This window comes from Cervus canadensis, chromosome 18 (genome assembly GCF_019320065.1).
Source record: "Cervus canadensis isolate Bull #8, Minnesota chromosome 18, ASM1932006v1, whole genome shotgun sequence".
Lineage (NCBI taxonomy): Eukaryota > Metazoa > Chordata > Mammalia > Artiodactyla > Cervidae > Cervus > Cervus canadensis.
Window position 1 is genome coordinate 14390032 of NC_057403.1, and position 27696 is coordinate 14417727.

The window sequence follows — 27696 nt, forward strand, 5'->3', positions numbered from 1 at the left end:
GACTGTTGGGTCTGAGGGAGGAGAAAGCTGCGGCCAGGGTTCTCGGGTCCCTGAAAGAGAAGAAACCTGGGGACTTTGACTCCTGAGGCTGAGAGAAGGGGCCAGGGCTCTGGACCCCCGGGTCTGAGGGAGGAGGGGCTGGGGGTCTGCACTCTGGTTCTGACGGAGGAGGGGCCGGGGGCCCAAATCCCTTGCATGTTGAAGGAAGCACAGCGCCCCACGCTGGGGGCCTCGGCTCCCCAGGAGGGAGAAAGGGCAGGCCTCAGGCAGAAGCTGGTGCCCCGGGCACGGGATCCAGAGCCGCAGTCCTCTTCACCGAGTTTATTAGACGGGGCACCCCTGGGGGACCGTCCATGCAGTTCCGGCTCCCCCGGGGACAGGACGAGACATCCGTGTGGAGTGGCAGCGGGGCCTGATCATCACCCCACTCCCCTCCTCAGCCCCTCGGGGACCGCCCGGTGGGACCCACCTCTCCCCAGCTCCTTCGCCCCTGGCTGGCCGCTCCTGCCGGCCCCGTGCACCCTCACCCTGTCTGTCCACCCTGTGCCACTTCTGTTGGGGCATGCATCGCCCTGGGATGTGATTCCGATTGTGGGCATGTGTCCGAGCCTTCCGCAAGGCTCCAGTGCCAGAGGAACCATCTCACCATCCTCAGCACTGCCCAGCCCAAACTGCGCCCACGGGAAGCCTTAGGAAGTGTGCATGGGTGATCTGAATGAATGAATGAGCAGATGGAAGGGTGAAGGGAGATGGTGACACACAACATCCAATCCCAAGCTAGGGAAGCCCCCCACCCCCCAATTTCAGAGCACACCTCCCCCTGCATCTGATGGATCGCACTGCCTGTTTGTGGATCTGAGCTCCCAGCACTGAGATTGTGCGGCCTGGTGCCTGGAAGGCCTCAGGGACTATTTCTTAAATGAATGAGTGAAGCTTGTTCTTTCCTTCACCTCGCGGGTATTCCCAGGCCTTGGCAGGACCCAGAGGGGAACCCGAGAAGATGCCCGGTGCTGGCGGCAATGTGAGATGGGAGCTGGGCTGGGTGACACCGACCAGTGTCTCCATTCTGAGAAATCGGACACCCTCCTGCAGCACCTCTGCCCTGCCTCTGTGCTCCCCTCCTGCCCCGGTCTCCCCATGGCTCTCAGTCTCGCCTGTGGCCATGGCTCCGTCCTTTCAGCATGCATTTGTCTTTCTCCTGTCTCTCGGACGCAGCCCTTCCTACTTCTTTCACAGAAAGGGTGTGAGCTTTCTTGGGCCGGAAAGCTCTTGACAGTTTCATGCCAAAAGGATGACCTCACCTTCCCTCCACCTCCCCTCTGTGACTCTCTTCCTTCCCCTCACTCAAGCAGGACTCCAGTCCCCCTCACTGCATGGTGATGGCCGCGTGTCATCGCGGTCAAAGTCATGTTATCTAACCCATGCTCCATGAATCCTCTCCTGATTCTCAGTAGCATTTGGCTGGTTGCCAGCTTCACAGTCTCTGCCTACTTCATGGTCACTCTTTGCCCCTTTACCTACATCCTCCTTCCTCCCGCCCCCACAGAGATGCCTCCCCCACCCCGAGTCCCTGGCCAGGGTCCTTTCTGTGTCCTCCACACTCATCTCCTAGGTCACCTCATCCAGTCCTGGGGCTTTAAACATGCTGTCTCCTCTCTGCTGACATTTCCAAAACTTAGATTTCCAACCACAACTTCTCCCCCAAGCTTCAGTCTCAAATGTCCAACTGGCTATCTGATACCTAGGCTTGGATGTCTCATAGGCATCTCAGATTGTCTCGTCCCAAGGAGGCTGCTTGGCTCCTCCTGCATAATCCCTTCTCCCCCATGACCCCCTTCCAGGCAGCACAGAACAGCACCACCCAAGCTTCACAGATCCAGTTAAAAGCGTTCCCTTTTCTCTCTTTCTTTGGTTCTTCTTTCCCTCCTCTGTTACACCCAGTTTGCAGCCACCACCATAGACCCTGCCTCCACAATCCCACGCCCTGTTCCTCCACATTAGTCGAGGCCAGCAGCAGCCCCAGCTGGAAAAGGACGACACCCTCTTAACTCCTTCCTTCCACCTTCACTCCTAAATCTCTTCTCAGCACAGCAATGTGGGTCTGTTACTTCGTTCTTAAATAAAAATAGGGGCTGTCATTCTTATGCTCATCCCACTGAATTTAGAGTAAAATTCAGATTTCCTCCCAGAGCTACAAGCCCCCACACGACGGGCCCCCAGGCTATGCTTCGGGACCTCAGCCTAATTTGCTCACCCTTCTTCCTCTGCCCTCCATGGTGTCTTCTTGAAAATGGGTGGCTTTCTCAGGGCTCTGCGTCACTGCTTGGCCAGAATGTTTGGTGAGTGCCTTTCCTTCTCACAACCCTTGTTACCTCTGCAGTGGGTTCTTCCTGAGGTTCCTCATCTGAAGACACCACGTCCTGCTTCACTTTTTTTTTTTTTTAGACACATCTTGTGGCTTGTGGGATGTCAGTTCTCTCACCAGGGATTGAGCCCCGGCCACGGCGCTGAAAGCTTGGAATCCTAACCACTGGACCACCAGGGAATTCTCTTTCCTTTTTTCCTTTTCATTTTAGAAACACTTCTCTGTAACTGAGATTCCTTATTGTTTCTTGTGTGTCTCTCCTGTGAGTTCCAGGACAGTAAAAACCCTGGCCATCTGTTCCCTTGAACATTCGCTCACCTAGACTGGCCTAGAAGAGGTGAGCACTCAATAATGATTTCTTGAATACCAAAACAAATCAAAGAAATGGATCGTCCCTATACCCTAAGCGTGCTTCTGAATCCCCACCTTTCTTTCTGGGCACATCCCCCTGCATCTTTCTCCCTCCATCTCTCTGTGTATGTGTATATGTTTGCTTCTCTGAGACTTCTCTGACCTGACTTGGGCATCGTTGTGCCAGCCCCTCCCCTGCCCCTTTTCCTCTCCTTTCTGGATCACTGTCTGGTGTCTTTTTTTCCTCTGTCCCTGTAACTCACTCAGTTTGGGCCTCTGTTGCCCTGATCTCCCCCACCCCCGCCATCCCTCTGCCTTCTGCCCATGCTCCACCTCTGTCTTGCTGTATGTTTGGCTTTTGGACACTAGAATCCAATACCCCCTAGCCAGCTCTGCTTCCCTTCTCCTCCCGTTTGTGTCTTTTAATGCCACCTCTTCCAGTCCTCTCCATTTATCATCACTACAGTAAGTGTCCCTCTGTCCTGCGAGTTGTATTCCTTTCCCCACATTTCCCAGAATCTCTTTCCAACACTGCCCTCATGGAATTCTTCCATGGTCCCCTCCCACCGGTCTTTCCTGTCCACCACAGGGACCCCAGAGGGAAATTCCTAACACCCAGTTGTGGTCCCATCCCTCATCTGTTCTACGGCTTTCTGCTGCTCCATGTTATCAAGAGAGAAGCTGGTGGAGCCTGGCACCGTTGCCAACCACTTCCCCCTCATCTGTGTTCACGTCTTTCTTCCCACCAGGCTGGGAGCGCCTGGAGGGCAAGGCAGGCTCTGAATCCTCCCTGCTCCCCCTAGTATCACTGAACAGAGAACCTGCCACACAGGGGGTCTTGGGAAATACTTGCTGAGCAAATGAAGAGAAACGCAGTGAGTGCGGTCCCTTCTGTGTCCTCAATGACCTTCAAATCCATCCTCCCACCTTCTCTACCCACCTAGCCCTTTCCCAGCCCAACTGCCATCCTGTCTCATCTATTTCACAGCATCAACATCCTATCCACTCCTTTCCCACGTCCCAGGTGGTTCCTTCTGACACTCACGTCTCATCCTGCTCTTCACCTGCTCCAAACTCTCCTGTGTTTCCCATCACCCTCAGAATAAAGTCCAAACCCACCAGCCTGGAACCCTAGTGCATTTAGACTCTAGCTTCTAGCTGCTTCTCTGGTCTTTCCGCCCACCCCTACCCTGACCTTTTGCACCCCAAAAGGAGGAGTCCTGACCCCAGTACATCATGCTCTTTCAATTCCCCCCCACCCCACTTGAGTTATTCTTCTGCCGTGAAAGCCTTCCTCACTCATCCTGTGGAAACCCAGGCTGGGCCTGAGGTTCTCCAGGAAGTTTCCCTGAGGACTGCCCACTCCTGGCACTTGGGCACTCTTTCTCTTCTTCTCTGGTCAGGGTGCCCATCCTGGTCCCTGTTACTGCACCAAAAATCACCCTGCTTGGAGTCTGGTTTTTGACTCCTCCTTGGGAGCAGCTCTGGGGATCCTGATTCTAGCACACTCCCTGGTCCAGAAATGTCAAGGAGTGAATGAATGGCTGAATTAATAAATGAGTGAAACATGAATCTCGAAGTCCTAGTGTTTCTCCTGCCCATAAAGCACCAGGCCTGTGCTTCAGTCTTGTGTAATCATCTGCCCCCTCCCACCAGTGTGAGTGTGAAGGGTCAGTGCCTGTGTTTGATGCTTGTTTCCACGCGTCTCTGCCTCTCACTCTCACCTCTGAGTTTCCGCCTCCCATCGCTCATGTTATGATCCCGTTTAAAGCTACTCCATGGTTCCCCGCTGCCCTTGGGTTAAAATTTAAACTCTTCCCTGGAGAAGAAAATGGCAACCCACTCCAGTATTCTTGCCTGGAGAATCCCATGGACAGAGGGGCCTGGCAAGCTATGCAGTCCATGAAGTCGCAAGAGTTGGACACAACCTAGTGACTAAACCACCACCAATCTTTGCCAGTTTTGGCCACATGAGAAAAAATTCATTTTCTAAGATTCTTTTTCCATAAATATTCTAAAATGAAATTTTAAATATTAAAAAAAGAAATCTAAACCCGACCTAACCTACAATTCCCTGGGCAGTCTGGCCCTGTCTACATCTCCAGTCTCACCTTGTTCCACCTCCATCTGGCTCAGTACATACATGTTAGCCTTTTCTGGAAGCTCCTCCTGCCCCAGGGCCTTTGCATGTGTTGTTCTCTGGCTAGGACACTTCCCTCCAGCTTCACCTGACTGGCTTCTTGTCATCCTTTCAGTGTTACCTGGGATATCCTTTCCTTTTAAACTGGGTTAGCCTCACTGCCGGAGGATTTTGTAGCACTTCGGGTTTCTCTTTTGCCCCAACTGTAACTTACTGTTGTGTATGCAGTTCTTTGATTAGTGTCTGTCTCATGCACAAGATATAAACTCTGTGAAGACATTGGGGAAGTCTGACTTCCTCCCTTCTGTAGACTCAGCATTCAGCACAATGTTTGGAACTGAAGTACTCAAATAAACAGCTGGTAGTGAATGACCGAGTCTGTCTCCGGGCCTGTTTGTTTCCTCCCCAGCCACCATCCTGGTACATGGCAGGTGTTTTTGAAACCCTTGTGGAATGATGAACGAAGAAGTGAATGAATGCCCACGCCCATCCCACCGCACTGTGCCTCTCTGCATCCCTCTGGTCTTTCTGTCTCTTTATATAGAGCATATATATATATAGTTTGTAGGTATAACTCTATATTCTTGTGTTATGGGCCCCTCTCCAGGAGTTGGGCTGGGCTGGGAGTCCCTCCCTCCGCCCCGCCCCCACATGCACACAGCAAAACATTAAAAAGAAAACGTCTCAAAACTGCAAAAAACACCAAAGCCCTCCCCCCTCCCCCCCAATCCCACAAAAAAATAAAACACAACGCTCGCTCCCAACGGCCCCCTCCCTTCCCTTCCCTTCCCCCTCCCTCAGGGTCCCTGATTCAGAGGGTGGGGGGATGTTCCCCCACACCCAGGTGGGCGGGGGTAGGGCGGGGAGGGGGCGCGGGGGAAGGCCGAGCAGTCTCCAGCGCGCTCACGGGGAAGGAGGGGGGCGCCCCCGACCCCCGGCAGCCTCGTTGCACGCGCGCCCGCGCACGCGCCCCGGACACGCCCCCCTCCGCGCCCCCAGGCGCGCCCCTACACGGGCGTGGTTTTCCTGTTGAGCGTGTTGGTGTTGGAGGCGCCGGCCTCCTTGGCTAGGGTCCCTGGGGCGGGCGCGGCGGGGGCGGGCGGGGCGGGCGCTGGCGCGGCGGGCGGCCCGGTGACTGTGACCGTGACTCCGCCACCCGCCTCCTTGGGGAAGGCGTTGTGCAGCGTGAGGAAGCCGGGCGCCCCCGCGCGGTCCCGCTCCGCTCCCGCCCCGCCGCCGCCGCCGCCCCCCGCGCCCCCCGCGCCCGCGGCCGCCCCGCCGTACGCCCCGCCGCCGGCACCGGCGCTCGCCAGCCCCGCGGCCACGCTGCCCTTGGACGGGTCGCGGCTGAGCGTGTACATGGAGATGTCCGTGGAGGCGAAGCCCGGGCCCCCGGCGCCGCCGGGAGACGCGTCCCGCGACGGCGACGGCTCGCTGGAGCGGGAGCTAGAGCGGGAGCGGCGGCGGTAGCGGAAGCGGTAACTGGGCAGACGGAGGATGGCCGAGGGGCCGCTCCCGCCACTGCCGCCCGCGCCCCCGCCGGCCTTGAGTAGGTCCGAGCGAGACTGGCAGTGCGCCTCGCGGCTGCGCTCGATGTAGATGTTGACGGCCAGCACGCCGATCACCTCGGCCAGGATGAACGACAGCCCGCCGAAGTAGAAGGACCAGCCGTACGAGTAGTGGTTCTTCTTCTCCTCGTCCCGCTTCGGGCCTGGCTCGCCCGCGTTGGCCGAGATGTACACGATCACCCCGATGATGTTGCTCAGGCCTGGGCGGGGACGGTCAGACGGGAGCCTCGAGGCCGTCCCTGGCCCTGCCCCCTCCCCCAACCCCCAAATCTAGGCTCTGCCCTGATGGTCTAGGCTCCGCCCTGCTTTGGCCTAAGTCGCACCCACAATGTTCTAGGCCCTGCCCCCGGCCTAAGCTCCACCCACGATGGCTTAGGCCCCACCCCCTGGCCTAAGCTCCACCCCTGATGATCTAGGCCCCGTCCAGCTCTGGCCTAAGCTTTACCCACGATGGTCTAGGCCCCGCTCCAGAGGGGCCCTACTCTGCCCTGACTTGTCCAGGCCCCGCCCCCTGGCCTAAGCTCCACCCACGAAGGTCTAGGCCCCGCCCAGATAGGCCCTACCCTGCCTGACTTGTCCAGACCCCGCCCCCTGGCCTAAGCTGCACCCCTGATGGTCTAGTCGTCACCCCACTCTGGTCTAAGCTCCACCCACTATGATCTAGATCCCACCCCACATGGTCCATATACCATACTGGGCAATTAGGTCCCGCCCCGTGTTGATCTATGCTCGCCCTGACATGGTCCAAGCCCTTCCCAGATGATCTAAATTCCTCCCCAGCTGACTCAGGCCCCACTTTGCTGCTGCTACTGCCGCTGCTAAATCGCTTCAGTCGTGTCCGACTCTGTGCGACCCCATAGACGGCAGCCCGCCAGGCTCCTCTGTCCCTGGGATTCTCCAGGCAAGAACACTGGAGTGGGTTGCCATTTCCTTCTCCAATGCATGAAAGTGAAAAGTGAAAGTGAAGTCGCTCAGTCGTGTCCGACTCTTCACGACCCCATGGACTGCAGCCCACCAGGCTCCTCCGTCCATGGGATTTTCCAGGCAAGAGTACTGGAGTGGGCTGCCATTGCCTTCTCCCAGGCCCCACCTTAAACGGCCCCAAATCCTGCTTCAGATGGCCCACCATCCCTGGCTAATTCAGGTCCTAGTCTGTTGTTCTAAAGCTCACTCTAGGTGTTCTAAACGCTGCCCTGGTTGGTCCAGGGCCCACCCTAGATGGTTCAGGCTCACCCTTAGTGGTCCAGATCCCTCCAGGAAGACCCAAGCCCTGCCCTAGACAGGCTTAACTCCTGCCCAGATGGTCCAGGCCCTTCCCTGGCTGGCCTAAACTCTGCCCTTGATAAGATGACCCAGGCCCTATGCTGATTGGTCTAACTCCCCCCTAACTTTATAAATCTTGGCCTCACCCTTGGCTCGTTTTAAGTCTGTTAATGGTAATCCCGTTGACTCTCTAGACCCCGACTCTGGTTGATCTGAACTCTTTCACGATTATCATCTATTCTAGGCCTTCCTCTTGGTAGCCTTATTAGAGCAGGAAAGAGGGGGACACAACTTAGGAACTAGACAATCTTCTAGTCTAAGCCCCACCTCCAGCTTGCCAAGTCCCGCCCCCTGAGGATCGCGGCCAGACTCTACCCTAGGCCCAGTTTGTAGTTAGCCCTGACTTTCAAATCCTCCAAGCCACACCCCTGCAGGTCACATCCTTCTCTGAAAGCACCCCTTGCTATTTACGTTGAACCCTCCTCCTCTTCAGGATTCCACCGCTTTGAGAAGACTCTTAAGTTCCGGAATTGCCCAGTACGACTCACGTCGAATAGGAGGGGGGTCTTGCCCCTTTAAGAAGCCCTGCCTCACTACCGAGTTGGCCTGAAACGTTCTCAGGACCGGCCATTTCAAGGATACACCGAAGACCACAAGGTCCGGCCCCCTAGATCAGGCTCCTCCCCATCTGCGTTCAAATCACTTTTTCTCCCTCTCCCGAGGGTCCTCCTGATCCTCTAGACCTCAGTTCAGCCTCAAGCCCCCACCTCTCCCAGGCTCCTCCCCTTCCATCTCCTGGACCGCCGGTTTTGGAATCTGAACTCCTGGAATCCAGGATTACGCGGTAGACACCTGTCTGAGCTGGGCTCATTCCCAGAGAAGACGGCGGGAAGGCTACACCTCCCTCGCCCAGCGGGTGACGGTGGAGCTTGGGATAGAGCCTAGGAAGGCTCCGGGCCCCAGGGAGAGCCCCGGCAGGGTGGCTTTGCAGGCGCGCGCGCGCGCAAACACACACACACACAGGTGCGCGCGCGCAGGTGGGCCGCCCCCTCCCTCTGCCTCTCACCTGCTGCCACGAACAGGATCCCTGCTCCCAGGATGATGTTCCTCTTGGACTTGTAGACGCGGGAGGCCGCCACGCACACGCCCCCGAGCAGCAGCAGGATGGCGCTGAGGATGGGGAAGATGCTGGAGGCCCGGACGACCCCTGGGGAGAGACAGGAGAGGGGTGGGGGGTGGGGTGGGGGAACCAGGGCGTCAGTCACGGCCGCCTGCGCCCCTGGCGCCCCGCGCCTCCTGTGTGCCTTGTCCCCCCGCTGGTTCTCCCATTCCTCCCCTCTGCCCGCGTTCTGGTTCTTCTTATTGTCTCACTTTCTCTCCTCTTTAAGATTTCTCTCTTTCGCAATCTGATGCCCCCCCCCCTTTTTCTTCGTCCTTTTCTTTCTTCCTTTGTCGTTCTGCTGGCATATTTTTCCTGCCCTCTAATTTTTCTAACCGCTCTCCCTCTCTTCCACCCCACACACCCCGCCTCTGAACGCCTCTATTTCCCTTGTGAACCATCTCCCTCTCTTTTTCCTTCTCGCACGCGCGCTCCCTTCCTCTCTTTTGCGCCTTTCCCCCTTTCTCCAGATCCTTCTTTCTATCGCATCTCTAAATCCCGCTCTGCCCCCCACTCCCCGTCCGCCTGCCTTCACCTGTCTCTCCGGGTCCCTCTTCTCTCTTCCCCTGCCCCCTCCATCGCTCCCTGCCTCTTCTCGCCTCCCTTTTCTGCCTGGCTTCATCCGTAGCTCTGGGTCTCTCTACTCTTTCTCCCTTTCTCCTCTCTCTCTCCCTCTCTCTGCAGTCCTTTTCACTCTCCCCCAAACCCCAAGCAACCGGATTCTGCGATTTCTGAGCCCGGCTGAGGCCGCAGCCAATCACAACTCGGGGTTTGCCGCTACCAATCGCACCGCGGGCTTCCCCAGCCAGCTCCCGGGAGTGGCCAGACCGCGCCGCAGATTGCCTCTAGGGCCCAGGGTGCGGTTGGCCAATCCCGGCCTGGAGAGGGACAACCAGTCACTGCCCGGAGTACCCAGGCCGGCATGGCAGCCAATCAGCTCCGGGGATTCCCCCTCTGCCCGGCCCCGAGGTGAGAGGAGGGGGCGGGAGAGGGCCCACTGAGCCAATCTGAGGCCAGAGGATCTCGCTATCTTGACTTGGACTGGCTGACAAGCTCATCTCCGCGCTTCGATCTAAGCGCGGGAGCACAGACCCCTCTCCCCTCCCACGTGCCCGAGCCCAGCAGTCCCCCCAGCTCCGCCCCAGGCCCCCACGTACGGAGCAGATACTCCGCGCTGTCATGGTCGTAATCCGTGTCCTCCGGGAAGTGGTTGATCTTCACGCAGACTCCTCTTTTCAACCCTGGAGGGGAATGGGGGGTGATGGTGGTGGGCACTTAACAGTTGGGGAACCGTGGGTGAGAAAAGACACCCCTCCCCTTTCCTCAAACCCCTTCTCTTTCTGGGCTGATGGGGAGACAGGAAGTACCGGCTCCTGAGCGTGTCTGCGCACCTGGGACAAACTTTCAAACTCTCTGGTCTCAGTTTGCCAACCAGGTTTAAAAAAAAAAAAAAAGGAAAAAGGAAAACATCCAACACTCACTAAAAGGCCATAAGGACCTTTGCCCTGTAACCTGGACGGGGACAGTCTCTCCGACCTCTGTTTCCCCCTCTGTAAGAAAGAAGGTGTTGGTTTCAGCAATGTCAAGCCACTCTTCAACTCAAAACCCGTTGAAAACGCACAGGAAAACGGAGAGGCGACAGAGGGCCAAGAGGACTCCATTTCCCACGAGGCCCTATGAAGCCTGAGTCCCCATGGAGGAGAGAGCAGCCCCAGTGGATCACTGGGGTGGTCGTCTCTTCAATCCTGTTTGGGGAGTATGGTGCCCCCTCTTTTGGCGCCCAGCACCTGCAGTCCTCTGGGAAGAGATGGAGCGGTTGGAACAAGCCGGGGCAAGCTAGGGGTGCGGTATGCCTGCAAGCTAGGGGTGCGGTATGCCTGCAAGCTAGGGGTGTGGTATGCCTCCAGGGGTTCTGCCATCACAGCCCCCTCCTCCCTCCCAGAACACGCATCCTTACATAGCTGGAGACTGGCATATAAATCAGTAATAGAAACACTTTGTTTCCTCAATTCTCCAGGCACCTTCCCATTTCCAGGCCTCTGCCCAGGGCTTTGGGAACTCTGTTCACATTCTTCTTGGAGAAGAACTTAACCCTTGCAAGAGAACAGTGCCCGGGGCACCTGCTTGAGGAAGTTTTCCCTCACACAGACCCCTCCCACCCATTCTGGGGGGTAGCCACTCTTTTTTCATTTTTATTTTTTAGCATATATTGGGTTGCTTTATGAGCTGCTTCTTCAGCACTCTGAGAGTTCCTGAACGGGGAGGGCATGGGGTCTGATTCTTTCGTGTGTCTCTAGCATTGCCTGGCACCAAAGGAGGCGTCAAGAAATGAGTGTTGAAAGAATTAGATTATAAACCATAAGGATAGCAGAAGGGGAGGTTCAAGGCAGAAGATGACAGGGAAAGAAATGTAGGTAAAGGAAAGGATTGGAAAGGAGGACTACAAGGCAGTGAATAATTCCACTAAGCACTAACATTTGTTAACTGCTTCTGAGGTAGATTAACTCATCCAGAGCTCCCAGGAGACCCATGAAATAGATAATGGTATTGGTGTCGTGCAGTGGCCGAACGTTAAGAACTGGAGTCGCGCTGTTTGATAATGAAGCCTGAATCCATCATGTCCTTACACCACATCCTCGTTGGCCTTACTTGGACCAGTTTGCTTCGGTTCCTTTTCCTATAACATGGGGGATACTAGGATGCACCTCCCAGATTGTTACAAGGGTTGAATCCAAGTACAGAGACTTAACACTTTGCTGGGAACACAATTGAGTGTTCCGTTGATACCACGTCATACACCTGTTGTCCAGATGAGGAAATAGAGGCATACAAAGGGTTCATTGATTCACAGCTGATGGGTGGTGTAAGCAGAATTCAAACACACAGCAGTTTGCTGCCACTGGAATCTAAGCCTGTAGGTGTCCCAACACCAAGAACAATGCCTAGAGAATTGGAAATGCTTGATGTTTGTATATAAGAATGATTGAATGGGCAAGAAGCACATGAAAAGATGGTCCGTATCACTAATCATTAGGGAAATGTAAGTGAAAACAACAATGAAATACTATCTCATAGATATGAGATACCATCCCATTCAGATGGCTACTATACACAAACAATACAAAACAAAATAACCAGTGTTGGTGAGGATGGGGAGAAATTGGAACCTGTCTGCACTGTTGATGGGAAAGTAAACTGGTTCGGTCACTATGGACAATAGGATGGAGGTTCCTCAAAAAATTAAAAACAAAATTACTATGAAAGTGAAAATGAAATCACTCAGTCTTTTTGACCCTGTGGTCTTTAGCCCTCCAGGCCCCTCTGTCCATGGGATTTTCCAGGCAAGAATACTGGAGTGGATTGCCATTTTCTTCTCCAGGGGATCTTTCCAACCCAGGGATCGAACTCAGGTCTCCCACATTTTGGGCAGACTCTTTACCCTCTGAGCCACCAGGGAATCCGATAATTCTGTTTTAGGTTTTGGTTTATCTGGCCAGGAGGCATGTGGGATCTTAGCTGCAATCCCACCTCTGGGTATATAGGAAAAGAATTGTGAGCAACGTCTCTAAGAAATATACAAATATATCCATTTTTGTAGCAGCATTATTCACAACAGCCAAAAGCAACCTAAGTGTCCATCAACACATGAGCCAATAAACAGTGTGGCATATAGATAGAACGGAATATTATCCAGCCTTTTAAAAACAACGGAATTCTGACACATGCCACAACCTGGATGAACCTTGAAGACATGCAAAGTGTAATAAGTCAGTCACACAAATACAAACACTGTGTGATTCCACTCATATGAGGTGTCTAAAGCAGTCAAATTCATAGAGACAGAAGGAATGATGGTTGCCAGGGGCTGGGAGTGGGGAAGAATGGGTAGAGTTTCAATTCTGCACAATGAAGTGTTTTGGAGCCTGGTACACAATGTAAATATACTTAACACTGCTGAACTGTGCTTTTAAAATGGGTTAAGATGATATATTTTATGCTATGTGCATTTTACTACACTTAAAAAAAAAAGCAGTTGAATGAATGAATGAAGATACATCTTAGGGGAGCAAATGCTTACCCAACAGCACATCCACTGTGGTGTGGTAGGTGGGTTCAAGTTCTCTCTTTCTTGAGTGGGATCATAGTACTTTTCTCAAAACATGAATGATAATTCAATGAGATTGAGCATGGAAAGTAGACGGCATGCAGACTCTCTCCACAGACTAGTCATGCTGGAAGTAATAATAACTAGTACTTTGTTGTTATTTAATCACTAAGTCATGTCTGACTCTTTGCGACCCCATGGACTGTACCCACCAGGCTCCTCTGTCCCAGGGACTTCCCAGGCAAGAATACTGGAGTGGGTTTCCATTCCCTTCTCCAGGGGATATTCCTGACCCAGGGATGAAACCTGTGTCTCCTGCGTTACAGGTGGATTCTTAAGCCACTGAATCACCTGGGAAGTCCACTTAACTAGAATAAAACTTACTGATGGCTAACCACACACCAAACACCACTCCAAACATTTGACAGGTGTTAACACTCTCAGAAGAGGATTGGATGGCATCACTGATTCAACGGACTTGAACTTGGGCAAACTCTGAGAGATGGTGAGAGATGGGGAGGCCTGGCATGCTGCAGTCCATTGGGTCATAAAGGTTCATACACAGCTTGGCGACTGAACAATACCCTCAGCATGGATGACCAACCCTAGGGATACTAGGAACCGAGGCGTAAAGCTGAACAAGTTGCTTAATCCCATGTAGATGTTAAATCATGAGGAGGACAGATTGGACCTCAGAGGTGAGCTTTTTGTTTGTTTGGGCTGCACTGTGCAGCTTGTGGGATCTTAGTTCCCGGACCAGGGATTGAACCCGTGTTGGAAGCATGGAGTCCTAACCACTGCACTGCCAGGGAATTCCCAGAAGCGAGCATCTTTAGGGAAGTAGAGCACAGTGGTCATGGTAGCCACAAGCTTGGGCTTTGAAAGTGTATTCTCTGGCTCCGCATACCAGGACAGTCACTTCCAAGCTGTGTGGCTTTGGGGTTTTGAATATCTCTGAGCTTCAGCTTCCTGGCTTGGAAAATGAGGATGGTGATACGACCAGATAAGGTTTGATAAGTGTTCACTCCGTGTATGTGTGGGGCTTCCCACGTGGCGCCATGGTTAAAGAACTGCCTGCCAATGCAGGAGACGTAAGAGATGCAGGTTCGATCCCTGAGTCGGCAAGATTCCTCTGGAGGAGGGCAAGGCAACTCACTGCAGTATCCTTGCCTGGAGAATCCCATGAAAAGAGGAGCCTGGCGGGCTACAGTTGACCAGGTCGCAGAGTCGGACACACTAAAGCGACTTAGCATGCACATGCTGTGAAACAGGAGAGTTAAAGAGCAGACACCTGGGGGTTATGCGGCTTGCCTCTGCGTATTATCCAACCGCCTGGGCTGGGAGCTCTGCATGCGCAGGGATGGTGGTGATGCAAACCGGCGCATCCCAGAGGGCCCGCAGAGCACAGACCCGGGCAGGCTGGGGGTGAAGGCGTGCGCACCGTGGCGAGGACCCGTGAGGACGTGCTCACTGCCCCTCGCCTGTTGGGTGGCCCTGTAGCTGACTCACTTCCCCTTTCTGGCCATCAGCTTCCTGCTCTGACAAACTCTCGTGATAATAATACCTTCCCTCCTGGAGCAATTGGGAGGATTCAATGAGATAATAAGGCCTGCAAAGTGCTGAGCACGGGGGCTTTAAATAGGCTGCTAGAGTAAATTGGGCTGTAGGTCCAAACTCTGGGCGCTGAGATTCCTTCCTGAGAAGGGGGCTAGACCCATCTGAATGCCCCCAGCCCCGGAAGGTTGGTTCTGAAAGGTGGCAGTTGAAGTGTGAGCCTAAAATATGCATCAGATTTCAGATTTATTATGAAGAAAAAAGTATCATATTTCATTAATATTTGTTATATTGCTCACATACTAAAATAACATTTTGGCTATGCTTGGTTAAATAAAATCAATTACTAACCTTTATATTAATATATTATATTGTAAAATTGCATTTATTAAATTAGATTCATTGAACCTTCCCTTTGTACTTGTTTTAACGTCACTTATTGTTGTTGTTTAATCACTCACTCAGTCGTGGCCGACTTTTTGCGACCCCGTGGACTGTAGACCTCCAGGATCCTCTGTCTGTGGGCTTCTCCAGGCAAGAATACTAGAGTGTGTTGCCATTTCCTTCTCTAGAGGATTTTCCCAACCCAGGGACTGAACCCATGTCTCCTACATTGGCAGGCAGATTCTTTACCTCTGGACCACTAGGGAAGCCCTTTAATGTCACTAGTAGAAAGCTACAGTCCATGGGGTGGCAAAGAGTCAGACAGGACTGAGCGAGTCAGCAAAGCACACAGCACAGAAACGTTTAAGGTACAGAGGCAGCTTGTGTGACGTTTCTGTTGGGCAGTGCTTGTTGAGGGATGGGACTTCTGCATTATCAAGGAGGGGAGATTCAGAGATGGGTCACCCAAATTCCTAATAATAAGAACAGAATAGAAGCTACACTGTCTAGCCTTTACGCTGGGTCTACTGGCCTCCTGAGTGCTTTACATGTAATAACTCATGGGGTTCCCTCCATAGCCCTGTAGGTTAGGAGTTATGATAACGCCCATTTCACCGATGGTGAAAAGCACAGAGACGTTGAACATGTGGCTTAAGGTCACATTTCCGTGCCTGGCAGGCAGGAAGTAACCCAATGAGTTCTGTTCCAGAGTCCGGGTCTCCATCACCACTTCCTACTGCATTTCTCAGAGACACTTTGAAGGAGACAGGATGAGCCCCAAGAATTCCCCTGGGGACACAGCACCTTCAGGGGACCGCAGCCCCGGGGGGCCAGTTTCCACAATCCCGGATCCCTGGATAGGATGGAGGCTGGTGGATGTGCTGACTTAGGAAACAAACCAGATCCGGACTCCAGTGCGGACTCGATGGCCTGTTAGCTGTGTGACCTCGGGAAAGTTGCTTCCCTTCTCTGAGCCTTAAGCTTTCATTTTTGGAGATGGGGGTAACACAGTGCACAGGGTTACTGTGAGAATCCAGTGACACACGAATGGTGATTAAGTAACAATAAAGCCGACCTGCCTTGAACCCATCCTTAAGTCATTTCCCTTGTCTCTGGGGACCCCACCTAGCCCGTTATTTCCCCCCAACCTCTGTGGTCTCTCCTTTCTTAGCTCACTTTGCTGGCTCTTCTCATCTGTCTGACTGTCTTTGAATACTGGACTAGCTCAGTCGCTGGCCCTTCAACTAATTTGTGTGTTTGTTTCTGTCTCTGCTCATCCATCCTCATGCCATGACCCTCCGCGCCCCCCCCCCCAGCCCAGACGTCCCCCTGAACTCTGGCCTCATACATCTTATCACTAATGTCTTAGATCAGGGGGTTAGCAAAATACGGCCCAACGGCCAAACCCAGCGAAGAGTAGGTTTTACTTATTTTAAAAAAAAAATGATTGAAAAACTGTCAAGGAAGACTCTCTCGTGGTATGAGAAAATGATATAAAATTCAAATGTCAGTGCCCGCAAAGGAAGTTTAATTGGAACCCAGCCACGCTCATCCACTCACGCATTGTCTCTGGTTGTTTTTAGGAGTAGCGGCGACAGAGATCACACGCCCCACAAAGCCTACAAGATTGACGGTGCGATGTTTTGTGGGTCCTCTCCCATGCAGACTTCTATCTTAGACATTATCACCAGCAGGCACCCTCAATTTAACATTTCCCAAACTGAGCTCGTGATAGCCCTCCCTACGATAAATTAGGGCTTCCCTGGCGGCTCAGGCGGTAAAGAATCTGCCTACCAATGTGGGAGACACAGGTTCGAACCCTGGGTCCTGAAGATCCCCTGGAGAAGGGAATGACTGCCCACTCCAGCATTATTGCCTGGAGAATCCCGTGGACAGAGGAGCCTGGCGGGCTACAGACCATGGGGTCATAAAGAGTTGGGCACGACTGAGCCACTAAACAACTGAGAGAAAGTAAGACAAATACATAAAATACCAGCTGTTCCAGCTGATAAATACCCCCCGCCTCCACCCCGACCACATTCTCCGGGGCTCAGGACACAGACTTCGAGCAGTGACTCTCACTAGAGGCAATTTTATTCTCAGTCTAGAAACAGTTGGTGGTTTTGGTGGCCACGCTGATGCAGGCTTCTGGTCTTTGGAGGTAGAGCCCAGAAATACGGCTAAACCTCCTACAACACAGAGGACCTTCCTTCCATCACCGCCCCCCACCACCACCGGCCACTGCAACGCGGAATTATCCAACCCCCAAAAGGTCAACGAGGCTGAGGCTGGAAAACCCTGCTCTCAAGACATCCAGACTCCTTTCTCTCGTATCCTGCCACTGCCCCCATCAGCAGTTCCTGCCTGCCCACTGTAGCTGCAGAAGGTGCTCTCAATTCCACCCCGGATAAGCCTCCTCCTGTCTTCCCCTTTCCCTCCTGCCTCCCTCTCAGAGACACAGCACAGCGATCCCCTTAACCTTTCAGCCAGCTCCTGTCACTCCTCTGCTCAGGAGCCGGCGATGGGAAAAGCAGATCACATCCCAGGACCTGAAAGTTCATGCACCTTGCCGGCACCTCCTACGACGTTCCTCCCGCACCAGCTCTGCCCTGGCTGGGTGGGCCTCCCCTCGGTCAGACAGGAGGCACATTCCCATTGACGAGCCACGTTTCTACAGCCTGAAGCCTTTCCCTCCAGAAGCCACGTGGCTCCATCTCTGGGTCCATTCAGCCCACCCCTCGGATGTCACCGGCTCAGCCTCCTTTATCTCCAGTTTCTGCAGCTTCACACTCTTGCCCCTAACACTTCCCATCCCCTCCTTAGCTCTTTTTCTTCCTTAGCACTCAGCTCCATCTAACACCCTAGATGTTGTATTTACTCATCTCTCTTATCATCTGTCTCCCCTTCTAGAATATAAGACACATAAAAACAGGGATCTCGGTGGTTGCTGTTTCTCCTTGCACTGAAGCTTTAGCTCCAGTATCAAGAACGGTGCCTGGCACATAGTAGAAACTCAATAAACAGTGTTTTTGAAGGAGGGGATGAAGACATGGAAATACTATGATTCACAGTACATCGTCCTGGGGGTTCCAAGAGGCAACTCCCCACACACGGCTCTGTGCCTGATGCCCGGTCAGACCAGGGAATGAAGATGAAGTCAGATTCCCACACGAGGAAGAGAGTAACACCATGGGAAAATTGGATGGGTATGAGGCAATAGGGAGCACAGATGACTGGGGAAAAGGAGACCCACACGCATGGTCTGAAGAAGCAGCTGCAACTCGGATCTGGCTGACCAGGGCTGCTGGACAATGCCAGCCCCATGTTACCAGGTCTTCCACTAGTTCAAAAGAAGCTGGAAATCAGATCTCAACGTGCAGTCTCCCTATTTTTAAATGTTGGCAACCAATTCTGATTGTGGTTTCGGTTTTAAACGCTCTGCACGCCAGACAAAGCATATCTGTAAATCCCATCCTTCAGAGTTCTCTTGGCTCTGCCCCCAGCCACAGCTGGGTGACCTTGGGCGAGTGACTTAACCTCTCTGAACCTCAGTTTCCTCATCTCCAACTGGAGGATGGTATCCCGCCCCTGCCAGGGGATTAAATAAGATAATAACATTCCTGGCTTATTGAGACTGTCAAGCAAAACAGAGGAGGAAACGTTGGGGAAAAGAGAAGGAATAAGAAAAAAAAGAAGTGATGGATTGTGATCTCTGGGGCCCAGTAGGGCAAAATTGGGGATCGGCTGGTTCCTTCAGACCAGGGCTGGTGAGGCTGGGGGAGATGAGCAGATAGTGGCCCCATGGGGAGGGGGGACCAATGCACAAGAGGACTGGGACTCAGGTGTCCTGCTCCCCAGCCCAGCACCTCCATGCCATTGGAAAGAAATGGCAAAGCTGAGAGTGGGATGGAGGGGTTGCTAAGAGGAAGAGGGCTGGCCCCGTGGGGAAGTCGGGGGAGATGGGAGGCAGGGGGAACTGGCTGGGAGGGAGGCTGCAAGAGGGAGACAGCAGGACCAGGGAAAGAGCGCAGATGGAGACTGCAAGAGGCAGTGGCCTCCGCAGCAAGAAGCGGCCAAAGGGAGGCTGAGTGGACGGAAGGGGAAGCAGAGCCCGGGAAAGGGTCTGGAAGGACAAGGACCAGGGGCGGAGGCGGGGAGAGAAAGCCAGGACAAGACTCCCGGAAGACAAGCCCCCAAAAGCAAAGAGGAGGGGACCATGAGTTCCGGTCTGATGGGGCTAGGGGACGAACAGCCCACATGGGGCCAGAGGGTCAAAGGGGCTGAGGAAGGCGCTGGAAACGGGGTCATCGGAGGTCGGGGGTGGGGGGGCTCAGAGCCAGGACTCGGGGAGGGACGATGCCACGGGCAAGGAGGAGCAGCCTGGAGATCAGGGGTGAGTGGGCAGGAGGGCGGAAGGCAGAGGATGCCAGCGTTGGGGTCCAGGCTGAGGGTGTCCCCTGGTAGAGGGAGGCCGGACCCCCGGAGGGGTGGGAGGGAGAGAGGAGGGGGCTCTTTCTCCGCGAAGGGAGGGGAGAGGATAAGGACCAAGGGGCGCTGCTGAGTGATGGAGAGGCGAGCTGGGGAGGGGATTCAGGAGAGGGTCAGGACCCAGAGAAGCGTGAGAAGGGTGGAGGCCGCGGGAGACCCGGGAGATCCCCGGGGCGGGGACGCGGGGCCCTACCTTCCAGGCAGCAGATCCTCCAGAGGCCCGAGTGCGTGAGGCCGCCGGGGTCCTTCTTCTCCGCGGCGCCGCCGCCCCCGCGCTGGGGGGGCCCGTCGTCGCCGCCGGCGCCCGCCGTGAGGTTGGTGGTGTTGCAGATGAAGGCGCGCGTGTAGAGCCAGTAGTCCGTGCTGATGGCGATGGTCATGAGACCGAAGGCCGCGAAGGCGCCCACCGTCGTCAGCAGCACCTGCACTCCCTTCTCGCACCAGAGGCCCCGCTCCTCGTTCCAGCGCTTCAGCGACTCCAGCTTGACCAGGGGCAGCCGGGGGGCCGCGGGCCACCACCGGGGCAGCGGGGGCGGGGCCGTGCCGGCGGCTGGGGGGGTCACAGCGCAGGCAGAAGTGGGGGGCCCCCCGGGGGCGGAGGGCCGGGGAGAGGGGGGTGGCTGGGGAGGGGGCCGGCGAGGAGGAGGCTGCAGGCCGGGACGGGGTCAGAGGGCCGCCATGGTCGCCTGCGGGTAGAGGGCAGGGGTAAGGCGAGAGAAGGATTAGACAGGCCGGCTCGCCTGGATACCTGGATACCGTTCCTGCACCCCTCCCCACGCTGAAAAAAAAAAAAAATACCCCTACTGTTTCCTAGGTTGAAGAAACGCCTTCCATGATGCTTACCTCTGCCTCCCTCGCTCTGAAAAACATTTCCCTGTGTCCAAGAAAGTCTTCCCACTAACCTCTTTCTGAGAAGAAGCCACCCCCCATCCCTGCATCCCTGCCAGTGGGTAGGACACTTTTCCAGGCCCCCCCTGACTCCGCCCCCTGGCCTCACTGCCCCTGCCAACACACACAGGGAAACCATCCCTCACTCCCAGCCCCCAGAGCCTCCTCCTCCCAAGGAACCCCTGTCCTGCTCCTCATTTCTTACAAAATGTTCTCATAAAGTTCTCCCCCTTCCCTATCTTCCCCTGCAAGGCCCACCTCTTCACCTACCACGGCCTATACTTAGGAAAAAGAAATCTCCCAATCTCTCTGTAGCTGGAGAAAAAAAAAAAAAAAAAAGCCAAGAACACGACAGAACCTAAATCTTCCCAACTAATCCTCACTGTTTGCACAACTCAGAAAAACACAGCTACCACCACCTCACCTCCACAGTCTTCTCTGTATGGGAATCTCCCCTACCCCCACCCCACTCCCAACCCCAGGACCCAGTCTCTGGACCAGGGTTCTCAACCTTGATGGCACCTTGAAACCACCAGAGGACCTTGAAAGACACTGCTGCTTGAGAAACTCTGATTTCACCGGTCTGGGGTGTATGTAGCCCTGAGCATCTAGGTTTTTAGAAGCTCCCCAGGGGATTCTTTTAAACAATCCAACAGTGTTGGACTCTCTGGTTTAGAAGAATGGCCCGCATCTCCAAGACATCCCCTCTAACTGCCCCCACCTGACGCCTTGGACCACCCTTCCATCCCCTACCGTGTCTTGGACTCAAGGAAAACTCCCCCACTCTCTTGTTTCCTTATGGGAGTCTTCCGAAACGGATTCAACTTAGACAAACTCATCATAGCCGTCGCTTTCTCCTCCATTAAGAAAAATTTCCTCCGTGAGTTGCATGGCATTTTCTACTCACAGGAATCCCTTTCTCCAGACCCCAAACTCCTCTCCATTCAGAAATCTGCCAAGCTCGGACCTGTGAACTCTCAGCGGTGGAAGGAAATCCCTCCGCCCCTGCCGAGCATCCCCCCACCCTATTCCCCTGCCCCCCCTCACCAGCTCCCCACTGCCCCCATGCCCCGTCTGTCACCCACGAGGATAAGCCCCCTCCATCGACTCCAGATCTCCCCAGCTCACTTTGACCCCCCATTCTCTCTTGAACTTACAAGAACCTCCTCCCCCCACCTCTAGCCCGACTTTCACATCATGAAGAATCAATCCCATAAACTCCTGCCATCCTGCTCCACTCACTCTGGCTCCCAACATCTCTTCTGCTCAAGAGAATCTCCTTCATGGCTCTTCACCAGCCCCCCCCAAATCCCCTTCTTGGGAACACCCCCAGACCTCCCCCTACTCTTTCACCGGTGCAGCAACATCCGTTGTACATTAATTTTTCTTCCAAATTTAAAAAGCTCCCCTCCACAGATAGTGTCCCTCAGAAAAATCTGATCCCCAAGATTACAACTCTTTCAAGCAGGAATAATTTCCCACTCAGCACCCCCCAAGTGTCCGTTCACTTTCCTCTCCCGCAGCACCCCACCACCATGCCCCCCCCCCCAGCCCTGCTTCCTCCATCCCATTCCAGGCATGCATCCCTTACCTGCTCCCACCACTCACTTTCCCACACTTCTTCCCCCAAACCCCCTATTCCAGTTAAGAACCTGGAAACCTTAGGGGAGGGGGTGGAAAAAAACCAACCCCATACTGGGTCCCATATCAGGGTGACCTTGGCCTCTTCCGCCCCCATCAGCTGGCCCTCACTGGGTCTGCTCCAAGGAGGGGTGTTGGAAAGGTTGTCTATGGGGGGTGTCTCCATGGCAACTGGGCCTAGTGCCCCACACGTGTGTTCTCTCCTCCCCTCCACTCCTGCCTGCCCACGCACGGCCCCTGGCCCAGCCCGATTCATCAGTGCCCTGGACGCTGACATCCTCAGACCACCTCCCCACTACTTCTCCTCACTTCTGGACCCTTCCCCTCTCTCCTCTCCAGAAAGATGCCGAGTTTACCCTCCTGTCCGTCTCTCGGCCTCTTCTCTCTGCGTCTGTGCCCCTCACCACAGGCAGCATCACCTCCACTGTCCTAGCAAATTCCTGCCTCCACCTGGGGTGAGGCTGTGACCCCGGGGTGTACCCCTGCCCCTGCGGGGCCCCCTAAAGCCCCCATCCCCAGGATAAGGAAAGGATGGAAAGAGAAGGCCACTGAGCGAAATTCTCCATCAAATCAAGATCGGAAGATCTTTCCATTTTGTCGATTTGGGGGGCAATTTGCTTGGTTTTAGGGGTTCTTCCTTTAGTCCCCCTGTCCGCGGCAGCAAAGGAGGGAGCAGGGGACCCCCCAATTCGAAAGCTCCGGTATATGAGAGGGGTCATCTTCCCCTCTCCCTCGGAAGGGGACCAGCTCCTTTCTCCAGAATTGGGGGGGTCACAGAGCCTTCCTTCTACACATCCACCCACCTCCGATTAATAAAAAGATCTGTCTCACCTCTGTTAACGATAGGTCAACTCTCCGATGCACTGGGGAGGGGACGCTGAGCCCTCTTGTCGGCAACCCCCCCAGAACAGCCCTTGGGGCTCCCAATTCTCACTGCTCCCCCTCCCCCAGCAGCGAGGGACCCAGGCGTCCGACCTGGTCGGGGGCGGTGATGAGGAGGTGGACAGGGGGGAATGGGGGTGTTGAGCTGGGAGGGGAGGCTGGGGGGCAGCTCTGAGCTCGGGCCCCCGAGGGAGAGGGGTCGGGATGGGGAAAAAAAAAAGGTGAGGAGACAATTTGGTTCTCGTGTCGCCGGGTAAAGTGCGGAGCTGGAGGACGAGAGAGGGAAGGAGGAGGGAGGGGGGAGGGGAGCCGCCGAGGATGGGGGAGCCACGGAGAGGAGATGGAGGGGGGGAGGGAAGTGATGGGGGGGCAGGGTCTGCGTGGCAGGAGGAAGCTGGGGAAGAAGAGAGAGACCCAGAGAGGGAGGCAGAGAGACGGAGCCAGGAGAAGCGGAAAGAGAGAGACCCGGAGTCGGGGAAACAGAAATGGGGGAGGGAGAAAATTGGGGGAGGCAGCGGCTGGTAGCAGAAGGAAGTTGGAGCGGGAGACACACACACACAGAGCGAAATACTCAGAGAGAGAAGGGGACAGAGGCAGAGACGGAAAGCGAGAAAGCCAGAGACGGGGGAGAGATGGGGGTGGGGAAAGATTTTGGCGAGGGAGAGGATGGGGGGTCAGGATCTGGGTAGCAGGAGGAAAGAAGAGACAGAGAGAGTCATCCAGAGAGGGGGAGGAGAGACAGATGGGGGGAGACAGACAGAGAGAGACTGAGAGCATGGGGGAGAGAGAGGGGGAGAGGAGGGGAGAGATGAGGCAGGGAGAGAAATTGGGGCTGGGGGCAACGGTCCCAATAGAGAGAAGAACGCTAGAGACAGAGAGGAGAGAGAGAACGCGAAAGAAATTTAGGCAGGCGGGAGCTGAGTGGCAGAAAGTGCCTGGAGACAGAAAGGCAGGTGCAGAGGGGAAGAGAGAGACCCAGAGAGGGAGACAGATGGGGACAGACTGGGGCTGGGGGAGCGAGAGATCCAGAGAACGAGAGACAGAGGTAGAGACGGCAGAGGCATCCAAAAGAAGCCGGAGGAAAATAGAGGGGCCAGGCTCCGGCCAACGGAGCAGGTCAGAGAGAAAGGATCCCCCTGCCCCCGCCCCCGCCCGCGGCCCCAGCCTCCGCTCCCTACCCCCATCCCCATTTCAAAGCCACCACCCCACCCCCACTAGCCTCCATCTCTCCACAGCATCGCTTGCCGCCGCCACCGCCTCTTCCTGTCGTCATAGCAACAGGATCCAGGCGCCCAGCCAAGGCTGGCAGCAGCGGCCGGAAATGAGGGGAGGGCCTTTTAAAAAGGACCCCAGGAGCTCTCCCCTTTCCCCAAATCCAAGGAAAAGCTCCACCTCCCCGAGTCTCCCCACCATTCACCCCCCACCAAGTGGCAAGGGTAAAGAGCCATTGAAAATAAAATTATATTCAATTTGCCAGGATAGGAAGCCTTTTGAGTTTCACCAATATTTTTTTTTTCTTCTTACCCCCTACCCACCCCTAGTTCAAAGAGTTAGATTCTTCCCAAGATAGGGATGGGAGTGAGGAGAAAAGTAGGATGTATGAAGCTTGAGTGGAAATAAGTTTTAAAGAAGTCTGTCTGGGGTTGGGTTGGAGTGCTATGTAACAGTTTTGAGATGTGTGGATTTGCAAGTTCTAGAACTAGCCAGTGGGTAGAAGGTGGGGCAACTCCAGGTAGAAAATCTGAGATGAGAGTCAGAAAGTTTGGTTTGGGGATTCAAACCTCAGAGCTGCCTGTAGCCACTGTGTGACCTTGGGCAAGACGCTTCCTCTCTTCTAGACTCAGTTATAATGGGAGCAAAAACTCGCCTGCAATTACACAGGAACACCAGTGAGAAAAGGTCTCTATGGGCTGCTCTAGGCAAGCAGTGTTTCAAGACTGTGTGTTCAGGAAAATGGAACCAAAAGCTAAAAGATCTTGTTTGTAGATATTTTGATGATGTCTCATTCTGACTGGTGTGAGGTGATACCTCATTGTAGTTTTGATCTGCCTGTCTCTAAAAATTAGTAAAGTTGAGCGTTTTTTCATGTGCCTCTTGAATGTCTTCTTTGGAGAAATGTCAATTTAGATGGGAGCAAGGAGATCCAACCAGTCCATCCTAAAGGAGATCAGTCCTGGGTGTTCATTGGAAGAACTGATGCTGAAGCTGAAACTCCAATACTTTGGCCACCTAATGCGAAGAGCTGACTCATTGGAAAAGACCCTGATGCTGGGAAAGATTGAGGACAGGAGGAGAAGGGGACGATAGAGGATGAGATGGTTGGATGGCATCACCGACTTGATGGACATGGGTTTGGGTGAACTCTGGGAGTTGGTGATGGACAGGGAGGCCTGGTGTGCTGCGGTTCATGGGGGTCACAAAGAGTCGGACACGGACACTACTGAGCGACTGAACTGAACTGAAGTTCCAAAAGGGAGGGGATATATGTGTACATATAGCTGAGTCACTTTTTTGTACTGCAGAAATTAACACAACACTGAAAAGCAACAATACCCCAATTAAGAAAACCAAACAAAACCTCAGAAACTAAAAGCTGCCCTAGCCACAGACTTGGGCTAGCGAGTTTGCATACTGTCCCATGGAATCCTTGCTGAGTCCTTGCAACATGGGCGCGGATGTTCCCATATCGAAGATAAACAAACCGAGGCTTGGAGATGTGCAGTGATTTTCCCACGATCACCCAGGAAATACAAAGTCAGGTCTGGAGATGAAGCAGCCTCTTTGCAGGGAGTTGCTGTGACTGGTCAGCAAAAGGTGATGAACTTCAGAGCCGCTTACCCATTCCTGTGTCTCTTCCTGGGTCAGCTCCTCCCTGCCGTGGGGTGTGGGGGCACTGGCAGAAGACAGAGAAACCCTGTGCTCCCCACACATCCGACTACCTCCCCCCAGCAGCATCTCAGATGTCCACTGGAATTTCACAGGTAAGTTTACTGAATCCTCACCGTGACCCACAGGAGAAAGGGGTATTAGAGAGGCATTCTGACATCCTTGATTTAGAAGCGAAGAAACACCAGCCTCCAGGGAAGGGGCCTGGAATTCACCCATCTGAGAAATATTTGTTCAGCCTCAGTTCTTTCGTCAGGAAGGAGGAGAGAGATGTGGACAGTAATGGTAACAGATATGAATGGACTGCTGAAGGTTACAGATCCTAAATGATTTGCAGGCATGGACTAGGTCTTCTGGGTTCTCTTCTTAGCTCCCATTTTAAAGATGTGAAAACTTAGGCTAAGAGGGGTAAACACAACCTGCAAATAGGAAGCCGTAACAATGGAAACACCGAGTCAAGTTTTCATATTCCAGAAACTGTGATATTTTTCACTGCCTCTTGGTTCTTTGGCTGGAGTATGGGGGAGATGTTTATATCCTAACTGGGGGAACTATAAATAAGCAAAAATAGATACTTTGAAAGGGTGAAAACAACATGAAGATGATAAAATTAGCCAGGGTTTCTAAACCTCAGAACTACAGACACTTGGGCTGGATGATTCTCTGTGATGGGTGGGGGGAGTGGGCTACCCAGCATCCAGGGGACTCTACTCACTAGGTGTCAGTAGCAAAAGATCATAAATAAAAAGAATTCAGTCTGTTCCACCTCGAATCTTGCTTCTTATTGGAAATCTTTTACCATTTTCAACTATTTCTTCTCTTCTTTGCCTTTACATCCCTCAATAATGATCTTCTAGATGTATCAACATTATACATCATAGATTCTTCGCTCTGATAGATTAGGCTTTAACTCATGTAGATCTCATTTTCCTCCCTAGAAGTATTTTTAATTCTTCTGTTGGTTAGAAGAATTTTGTGGCGTTAAGTACAAGACTTATGATTTCTTCTTTCAGAGGGCATATCTTTTCTCTCTCTCTTTTTTTAGCAACTTTATTGAGATAGAACACACATGCCATGCAGTTCACCCACTTCAAGTGTACAGTTCAAAGGCTTTTAACTATACTTATAAAATAGGGCACGCATCCACCTTAGATACACTTAAGAACAATCTCATTATCCCAAGGAGATGTCACACACCCCTCAGCCAGCCACCACCCTCCATCTCCCCACATACCCTACCCAGCCCTAAGGAACCATTAATCTACTTGCCAGTTCTAGACATTTCATATAAAGGGAATCATATATGTTCATTTGTGATGGGCTTCTTTCACTTAGCATCATGTTTTCAAGGTTCATTCATGTTGTATCAGTACTTCATTTCCTTTTATTGCAGGATAATATTCCATTGTATGGATACACCACATTTGTCTATTGGATATTGGGTTAGTTCTGGATTTGGCCACTTGAGTAATGCTACTGTGAACATTTGTGTACACTTTTTTGTGGCAACATTTTTTCATGTCTCTTGGATATATATAGCAGGTTCCCCTGGTGGTTCAGCTGGTAAAGAATCTGCCTGCAATGCAGGAGACCTGGGTTCGATCCCTGGGTTGGGAAGATCCCCTGGAGAAGGGAAATGCTACCCAATCTGGTATTCTGGCCTGGAGAATTCCATGGACTGTATAGTCCATAGGGTCGCAAAGAGTCGGACACGACTCAGCAACTTTCACTTTCACTTTGGAGGTATATATAGCTAGGGGTGTAATGTCTGGATCACATATTTATCCTTTTAAGAAATGAAGTCCAGCATCTCTGAATTTCATTCTGCATCCTAGAAATGTTAGACCCACTGAATGAGCCTTCAGCTCATGGAAGGACTCTTCAGAGGGGTGTTGCAGAAGATGGACCCTTTCAGCTCTCATTTCTAAGTTTGCTCCTGAATTCATCTTGCATTAACCGAAGCCTCCCACGGAATTAACCTGGAGGCCTAGAAGCTATAGGCTCAAAGATAGGTCTGCCAAC

At 53.5% G+C, this 27696-nt stretch overlaps 1 protein-coding gene across 1 annotated transcript; it reads right to left on the reverse strand.

Annotated features, from left to right (window-relative positions):
* Positions 1 to 306: 306 nt before the first annotated feature.
* CACNG8 (calcium voltage-gated channel auxiliary subunit gamma 8) lies at positions 307 to 19995 on the reverse strand. The gene is made up of 4 exons (XM_043435099.1): positions 19571 to 19995; positions 10004 to 10087; positions 8754 to 8894; positions 307 to 6624 (listed from the first exon to the last, which is right to left on the reverse strand). Exons 1-4 carry the CDS (start codon positions 19755 to 19757, stop codon positions 5864 to 5866), a joined length of 1173 nt encoding a protein of 390 aa, XP_043291034.1. The 5' UTR covers positions 19758 to 19995; the 3' UTR covers positions 307 to 5863.
* Between the last annotated feature and the right edge of the window lie 7701 nt (positions 19996 to 27696).